Source organism: Camelus ferus, chromosome 13 (genome assembly GCF_009834535.1).
Source record: "Camelus ferus isolate YT-003-E chromosome 13, BCGSAC_Cfer_1.0, whole genome shotgun sequence".
Lineage (NCBI taxonomy): Eukaryota > Metazoa > Chordata > Mammalia > Artiodactyla > Camelidae > Camelus > Camelus ferus.
Window position 1 is genome coordinate 37,264,096 of NC_045708.1, and position 9,448 is coordinate 37,273,543.

At 40.2% G+C, this 9,448-nt stretch overlaps 1 protein-coding gene across 2 annotated transcripts in view; it reads right to left on the minus strand.

Annotated features, from left to right (window-relative positions):
• NRDC (nardilysin convertase) overlaps positions 1 to 2,193 on the minus strand; it is a 71,524-nt gene extending 69,331 nt beyond the window's left edge. Inside the window, exon 1 of one of the 2 annotated variants that reach the window (XM_006180248.3) lies at positions 1,679 to 2,193. In XM_006180248.3, the coding sequence (XP_006180310.1) occupies positions 1,679 to 2,022 (344 nt within the window). In that variant the 5' untranslated portion in view covers positions 2,023 to 2,193. The remainder of the gene's footprint in view (positions 1 to 1,678) is intronic. The other variant, XM_006180249.3, reaches the window with a different exon arrangement.
• Between the last annotated feature and the right edge of the window lie 7,255 nt (positions 2,194 to 9,448).

Consider the following 9,448-nt stretch of genomic DNA (forward strand, 5'->3'; position numbering starts at 1 on the left):
CTTACGGTTTCTATAAAACTTTAGTGCTCTAATTATACCTTTTTTATGCATCTGTGTTCCTGTACTACATTGGAAGCTCCCTGAAGGCAGGGACTGTGTTAATCATCTTTGCATGCTCAGTACCCAGAATAAAGTAACATTTTTTTAAGTTTATATTCGCACAACATTGTAAATCAACAATACCTCAATAAAAAAATTTTTAAGTTATATTCAACCAAGTTTCAGAAAAGATTTGAGATAGCTCAGTGCCTAGCACACAGACTTAAAAAGTTTTTTTCAGAAGAATTTGCCCAAAATTAGGTCATTAAATGAAACAATACATCTAAAGCAGCTAGAACAGTATCTGACACATAGTGTACATTCTATAAATATTACCTATTATTATGTAGCTTTATATAGGCAGAAAAAAAACTGAAGCTATTATTCTGGAAGGCAAAAACTAAATACCTTTCATTAAGGTTTCAACTTGTTCATTTACATTATTATTAATATTACCACATCTTTGATGAGAAAAGGAAAAAAATTAGCTCATCCATAAAGATTTCTCAACCCTGCAGCCTGGGAAGAGTAGTACAAAGAGTTGTGTACTGTTAACTCTAGACTTGGAGTGAAAGAAGAAATTACGGTCTTAATCACTTCTTTCTAGACCTTAGTTTCAGTTAGCTGTCTATTAGGAGTGCTGGGGAGTGAAAAAGATTATCTCCAAGGTTCTTTCCTGCTCAATGTAGGGGCTTATAACAAATTGAAACCTAGAATCCTTCAGCTTTCAATTCAAGATTAGTAAGAACTTGATAAAAATCAATAAATGGTGCACTGGATTTGGCATCAGATGGACAGGGTTTTCATAACAGCTCTGCAATTCTCAGCAAGAAGCAAACTCTCTGGAATCTCAATTCCCTTAACCTGTAAAATGAAGTTGGACAATATCACCTCTCTTCAAAATACATTAGAGTCATGACATTCTATGAACTAAGCTACCTGTGAAGAAAATATTCAGGTGGGAACTGAACCACTAGTTACTAGAGATGTTTTGAGGATTCTGCCAAAAACAAAAGTTGAGAATTTCAGTATTAGAAAAAACCTGACAAGTCTTCTATGACTCACTCAACTGAGATTCAAGTCCTCTCTAATATATTCTTGGAAGAGGTCACCCAATCATTCTAGCAATTGAGAAACAACCCATGGAAATAAGTCACTTCATCCAACTCTGGTGCCTAAGTTCTTTTACTTAAGCCACACGATCCTCTAGTAACTTCTACCGATTAGTTTTACCCCTCTTTGAACAATGGGCACCTCAAATATTTGTGGATTATGATAATATGTCCCTTAAATATGCTCTCCAAAATTAAACCCCCCACCTCCCTCAATCTTTCCTCGTACATATTACCAAGACTCCCTGACCATCCAGCCTACCTTCCTCAGAGAAACCTCCTTTCTTGCTTTAGTGAATGTCAAAACTACTACAACAACTCTTTCCGTTCTGACATCCTGATTCCAAGATTTCCCCCTCAACACCACATGGAAGACCCTAATTGCCCTTGCCACCTCCACTCAAGGAAGCTTTCGGCGTGGAAGTGTGCCCCTGTTGCTCCTACGTTAAGATTAGGAGACAAGTGACCACAGCAGCAAGAGAGGCCCGCACCCTGCTCCCGTTCCCAGTCCAAGCCTTGTCCCTCACCGGTACTGCTTGGGGTCGCTGGGAGACTTGACGATCTCAGGGTCTCCGGCATTACTGACAGGTCCCCTCCGTCCCTCCTCCTCAGATTCATCGGCTCCCAGACGGGCAACCCGGCCGCTCTCGCCCAAATCCTGTCCATTGGGCTGCAGGTCAGGGCAGCTGCAGGTAGACTTCGCCTTGTTCCTTCCAGGCATGGTCAAAGTAGGAAAGGGTCTGCCAGCCGCCGAGTCTTCGCACCAACACCGCGCTTCTATTCTCCACAGCGCCGCGAGCTCCCGCCCGCCCTCACACCACAACTTCCTCCCGGTGGCAGAGACTGCAGCAACCGTGACTCTCTTCAGCATTCACCACTAAGCCGGAGCGATGGGCATCCCGCTTCCCCAGGGCCCACCTCCTCCTCCTACTCCTCCAGCCGCTCCTCCTCCTCAGCGTTCCTGAGGCGGCGGAGGCCGGCGCTGGTGCTGCCGCAGCCGCTGGGGAGGACAGGCCTGAACCCCTCCCCCAATCCGGTCTCCCTCACGCCAACTTCCCTTGTCCCCCCCGCCCTCCCGGCCATCGATGACGCAACTGATTTTAGCCAATCTTAAGGCAAGAGGGCAGTCACGCGCACGTAATCAACCAATGGAAGCAGGGAGTAAAAGGAACCAAAGAGACCGGGCCGGATTCAGCGAGCTCTTCGAAACCTGGGGTGGGCGGGGCGAGGAGGAGGAGGCGGAGAGCGTGGCGCGGAGGACTACGGGAGAAGGGAACTAGGACGGCTGCGCCGTGTTTATGACGTAAGCGGGAAAGTGGTTTCACCTCGAGGCTGAATAGTGCTCCGCGGCTTAGAGGAAAATATTCCCCTGATGAGAAAATCGAGAAGTCAGTGGAGAAAATTAATTCCCTAGGTTTTTTTCCCTATTCATGTCGTATTTTGCGCATCCTGCCCCTCACGCCGGGGAGCGGGGGGAGCCTTCGGCCGTGACTCAGCACGTATAAAAAAGAACGCCGGAAGTATTTTTCTGCCGCCGGATGGAAGCCACCCCTCAGGGGGGCTGAGCTGAATGCCAGGAATAGCCGTTCGGATTCCACCTTGTAGTCTACCGGACCTTCGTGCTATTCGCCCTCAAGGCCTAAGAAAGTGCTTAAGAAGACCAGTTTAGATGTGCTCACTCTTCTATGGGGAAGCTTTTTAGCTCTCCCACAGGCTGGGGTCCATAGTTGACGTTAGCCAACTTTTATTGAGCAGCCACCGCGTGTCAGGCTGCTACCCTCAAGTCCCTTGTCCCAAAGCTTTTTCTGCTTTCAACTGCCTTTGGTGGGCAAAATATGATTGAAACAGACATACTTGAAAATAAAAAGCAACTGACATATTAATAAGATACAACATAGCTTATTAACCGTGGGGCAAGAATTCATAGCACGTAAATACGAAACAAATGTGAACGAATGGAGAAGCACTTGAATCAGGGAAATGTATTGATGATAGTTGTTAAGTCTTCACATTTTTCTAGGCCTTATAAGCTCCAGACACGGGGGGGTTCAGCCAAGAACAAAACAAAAATTCTTGCTTTTGTGGAGCTTGCATTCAAATGGGGAGAAACAGGCAATAAAAGTTTTTTTGTTTTGTTTTGTTTTTTTAATTCTGTGACAACAAATAACACAAGATAGGAGAATAGAATTGGGAAGGGAAGTGCAGAGATTCAGGCAGGAGATGATGAAACCTGAACTAGAGCAGCAGATGAGACAAATTGAAAAATGTTCAGATATCCCCATTTGGTTTAAAGAACTTACCATTTTTAAACTAAGCAGCTCCACTAGATTGCCCTCCTTCAGAGCAGTGGTTTTTTTCTTTGTTATTTATTTCCAGGTCCTAGCATAGCTTCCCAGCACATTGTAAAACAGTAATACTTGTTGAATAAATACCTGAAGTGACATGTCTAGTTTGGGGGTGTTTTTGTTTTTGTTTTTGTTTTTGTTTTAATTCTCCAAAGCAATAATAGACTACAAGTAATGTTACCCAAAAACTAGGTTTGCCTCAGTGAATGTTGAGTCAAAAGACACACCAATCCAAAGATGAGGAGGAGGATTTATTACCTGCAGCAAGTAAGGAGAATACCTGGGGTCTTTCCCAAAGCAGTGTCTCCCAGAACAGCAAAGTTCGGCAATTTTTAAGCTAAGGGTACATGCTTATTCATGAAAGGATTTGGGTGGTATATGCATATTCATGAAAGGGCTTGAGTAGAGGAGATTTCAACATAGAATTGGGGCAAAGGTTGACAGGAGTCCAACCTTCAGTTGATTAAAGTCACCAGGGTGAAGGAAGGAAAGAAGAAAGAAAGAAAAAAAATTTTTTTAAGTGAGACAATTAGGGAAAAAAAAAAGTCACCAGGGTCAGAAAAGGTCAATATCATTATTCCTTAGGTCTTAGCATGTAAGACCATCTAGATTCTTAGCATGTAGGTACCATCCTCTACTTGATAGGGGGCGGGGGTAGCGGGTACTGATTAGTTCCTGTAGAACAACTCAAAGATATGTATCAGATTGTTATGTATATCCCCTAAGGAGGAACTAGAACTATGTTTTATCCCTGAACTATTGTTTCTTGACTGCTTTTCCTCTGTTCCTGCATTCCTTCGTTCCTTTAAGATCATTAACTACTGAGACCTGTTCAAGCATTGTGGCCAGGCCTAGATCACAAAATGGCTTAGGCCAGAATGGCTTCTCTTATGTCAAAAAACTATCGGGTTCTTTTCCTCTGAGCACTCACTACTTTATCTCCTTACAGTAAGAAATATTCTAATTTAGCCAATAATTAGAATTTTCTGACTAGAAACAAAGAGAGGCCACATCCTAAAATGTGACCTGTTAGTTTTTCCCTTTATTAAAGACCTCTGAATCTTACAGGTCACCAGACTATAGAAATATGGTAACACTCTGTAGTGACACTCATTTATTCATTCAACCAACAAATTGAGCTCCTAATTTGTGCCAGACACTGGGAATAGAGTTCTAAACAAGATATTTCCCTGTTCTCTTGGAGCTTACGAGAGAACTAGTGGGACAGACATTATACGGGCACACAAATTTTTTTACATTTATGAATAGTTCTAGAAAGAGAAACAGAGAGGGACCTAGTTTGGGCAGACAGTTTCTCTGAACAAGAGACATTTAAGCATAAATTTGAAAAATATGTAGGAACTGGTGTAGAAATGTATTGGAGTAGACTTGTTCAAAAGCTCTGAGAAAACAGGTCCATTAAGTAAAAGGAAGTCATTGCTTTGTCTATTTTGTGTATCCCTGGCTTCCTAGCTTCTAGAGTATTGTCTGATATATTATAAGTACTCAGTATATAATAGTTGAACAAATGAAACAGGAAGACAATCACAAGTGTTTTCCAAGTAGATCACTTTGGCAGATATGTGAAAAATAGTTTGGATGGTTGGAGGGGTGGTGGTGAGACCAAGACTGAAACAAGAAAGAGAGCAATTAGGAGGGTATTAAAGTAACAGAGGCACTAGAAAACAATACTTGGAATTGAGGAATAAGTGGAGATAGACGTATACAGATATATCATATATTCAGGAGGTAGGCTCCAATGGTTTGGGATAGTAATTGATTTGATGTCTAAGAATAAAGAAGAGAGAGGTGTCATTCCTGGTGTCTGTTTTTCTGGGTGGATAGATGATGGCACCAGTATCTCAGTAAACAAGAAATTCTGAAAGAGGAGCAGATTTGGGAGGAGAAAAGCTTAGGCTCTGTTTTGGGTATGTTATGTTTGAGGCGTTTGTGAGCCATACAAAAGGATGATCAGATCGATCTGGAGCTCAGAAAAGAGGCCAAAACTGGAGATGCCAGTTTGAAGTTTATTGGCTTCTACGTGGTAACCAAAACCTACTGAATAAAATCTCCTGCATTGAGACTGTGAAGAGAGAAAGGCTCAAGAATCAAGCTTTGGGGAGCTCATAGAACAGGAAGAACTCCCAAAAGAAACTGAGAAGGAACTACCAGAATGGTAAGAGGAAAACCAGAGGAATGTAATATCACAGAAAAATTCCTCTTGGATGCTTGGCAATACAATTCTGACCCCATAGCATATGTCAAAAGATTTATAAAACATGAGAACTAGCAAGGGCTCCCATGAATACTTTAATCTGGCCTCTTCAGCTATAAAGAGAAACACCTACCCAGAGAGGTGAGGCTGATCTGTGGCACAGCCAGGACTTCAAACCAGAAGTATTGTCTCCCCATTTTAAATAATTTAGAAATTTGCCATCCTCCATTTGAATATTCCTAAATACTGTAAAGACTATTCCTCCCAGAAAACAAATAAATTAAGCTATTACCATTTTACAGAAAAATGAGACATTTGAAAGTTAAAAAGTTCTTAAGATTCCCAAGTAAGATGAGAAGCCCAGATTATAATTTTTAGCTTCATTTCCCCAGGCTCTCTTAGCGTATTTGTTTGTTTGTTTTCCATCTTAAGCCACCTTACACTCCCCATTTTTACCTCAAGGATACCCTCCCATCGTGTTTGGAGACCCCCCTTCTCTCTGTCTCTGTCTCTCTCTTTTTTCTGATGAGAGGTCAGAAATCATGAAAACTAAACATATTTCTGTGTTTGATGCCTGCTTCAGAAAGTTATTTTAGTTAATGCAATGGTTGTCTGTCTTCCAGAGGGACAAATTTGAGCCTTACTCCTAAAAATTCAAAGGTAAATTGTTTTATTAACCCCACTATCCACCTTTATATTTGAGTCAGGACAAATCAGAAGTATGGAATGTTGATTCTATGGAAAGTAGATTGGGAGTGCTGTGAGCCCATTAAAATCTCAAACCCTAATTATCTATCTTACTTTAGTGTCTACAATTCCCCCACTAGTGAGTCATTGTCCTCTTTAGACTCCTCTTAAATACCAATAATACCCTTGAAAGGAATGAAAAACTAGTACCATTTTGTGTATGGATTTGTTTTTTGAAGCATTCTGTGGGCAACTTGAGATCACCTGGTTTGGGTGAGGAGGTTGCTAAATGTGGGAGGAAAGGCACAGGAAGACGAGGTAGGTAACAAGAGAACTACTATTTACAATTTCATCCTGGGCCCACACTCTTAAGCAATTATACCTTTGGAGCTCTAGTTATTAATGTCCTGCCCACTGATTGCTCTCCACATTCGGTAGCTTTGTATCTAGGTCAAGAAGTAGTCCTGTTCTTATAGAGTCTTCTCTTGGAAGAACAAATGTGTGCACAACATACCAAAGAATTTATGTGACCATAAATACAGTTTTCTCCTGTACTATAAGCATAGTTCTAGGAAGAATCTGGTGTTTAAACTTCAAAATAGAATCAGAGTGACTCCAGTAAAACCTTTATGTCAAGAGAAAGTTATCCTATCACAAATTCAGCAAAGCGCTCCTCATTTCTGATCTAAAGATACAGATTTTGAGACTCTGCCTGAAAAGGAGAATTTGAAGACATAAAATGATATTTAAAATGTATAAATCAGAAATCAGACCATATTAATCCCCTCTTATTTATTCTTTTTAACATTTTTTTATTGAGTTATAGTCAGTTTACAATGTTGTGTCAAATTCCAGTGTAGACCACAATTTTTCAGTTATATGTGAACATACATACATTCATTGTCACATTTTTTTTTCACGGTAAGCTACCACAATATCTTGTATATATTTCCCTGTGCTATACAGTGTAATCTTGTTTATCTATTCTACATTTTGAAATCCTGGTCTGTCCCTTCCCACCCCCCACCCCCTTGGCAACCACAAGTTTGTATTCTATGAGTCTGTTTCTGTTTTGTATTTATGTTTTTTTTTTTTAAATTCCACATATGAGTGATCTCATATGGTGTTTTTCTTTCTCTTTCTGGCTTATTTCACTTAGAATGACATTCTCCAGGAACATCCATGTTGCTGCAAATGGCTTTATGTTGTCAGTGTTTATGGCTGAATAGTATTCCATTGTATAAATATACCACCTCTTCTTTATCCACTCATCTGCTGTTGGACATTTAGGCTGTTTCCATGTCTTGGCTATTGTAAATAGTGCTGCTATGAACGTTGGGGTGCAGGTATCTTTTTGAAGTAGGGTTCCTTCTGGATATATGCCCAGGAGCAGGATTCTTGGGTCTTACAGTAAGTCTATTCCTAGTCTTTTGAGGAATCTCCATACTGTTTTCCACAGTGACTGCACCAAACTGCATTCCCACCAGCAGAGTAGGAAGGTTCCCTTTTGTCCACAGCCTCTCCAGCACTGGTCATTTGTGGACCTTTGAATGATGGCCATTCTGACTGGTGTGAGTTGATACCTCATTGTAGTTTTGATTTGCATTTCTCTGATAATTAGTGATATTGAGCATTTTTTCATGTGTCTATTGATCGTTTGTATTTCTTCCATGGAGAATTGCTTGTTTAGGTCTTCTGCCCATTTTTGGATTGGGTTGTTTGTTTTTTTCTTATTAAGTCATATGAGCTGCTTATATATTCTGGAGATCAAGCCTTTGTTGGTTTCATTTGCAAAAATTTTCTTCCATTCTGTAGGTTGTTGTTTTGTTGTACTTATGGTTTCCTTTGCTGTGCAGAAGCTTGTAAGTTTCATTAGGTCCCATTTGTTTATTCTTGCTTTTATTTCTATTGCTTTGGTAGACTGCCCTAGGAGAACATTTTTGAGATGTATGTCAGATAATGTTTTGCCTATATTTTCTTCTAGGAGGTTTATTGTATCTTGTCTTATGTTTAAGTCTTTGATCCATTTTGAACTTATTTTTGTGTATAGTGTAAGGGAGTGTTCTAGCTTCATTATTTACATGCTGCTGTCCAGTTTTCCCAACACCATTTGCTGAAGAGACTGTCTTTATTCCATTGTATATTCTTGCCTCCTATGTCAAAGATGAGTTGACCAAAAGTTTGTGGGTTCATTTCTGGGCTCTCTATTCTGTTCCATTGGTCTATATGTCTGTTTTTGTACCAATACCATGCTGTTTTGATTACTGTAGCTCTGTAGTATTGTCTGAAGTCTGGGAGAGGTACTCCTCCAGCCTCTTTCTTTTTCTTCAGTAATGTTTTGGCAATTCTAGGTCTTTTGTGGTTCCATATAAATTTTATTATGATTTGTTCTAGTTCTGTGAAATATGTCCTGGCTAATTTGATGGGGATTGCATTAAATCTGTAGATTTCCTTGGGCAGTATGACTATTTTAACAATATTGATTCTTCCAATCCAGGAGCATGGGATATCTTTCCATTTTTTAAAATCTTCTTTAATTTCCTTAATCAGTGTTTTATAATTTTCTGTGTATAAGTCTTTCACCTCCTTGGTTAGATTTATTTATTACTCCCCTTTTAAAAACCCAACAGTAGGTTTATCACTTTGAATAAAATCTAGCTGCTTGCCATAACCTATAAGGCTCACATATGATTTCAGTTCTTCCTCCATGTTTACAATCTCATCTACCATTCTGCCCTCTGCTCCATTCACGATGGCTTTCTTTTTTTTTTTTTTTTTTTCTTTTTTTTCCATTTGGAGTCACACTGGCTTTCTTAATGTCCTTCAACACAAGTGGGTTGTTCTTGCCTTAGGGCCACCATGTCTGCTCCTCTGCCTGGACTGTTCTTCCTGTAGTTTTTGCATCACTGGCTCCTTCGCACCATCTCTCCTTCTCATCATCATATGTCAGCTCAAATATCATCTCTTAAGAAAGACTGTCTTACCATTTCATCTAAAATAGTACCCATTATCTGAAATTATGTTATTTGTCTATTAGCTTATTGTCTATG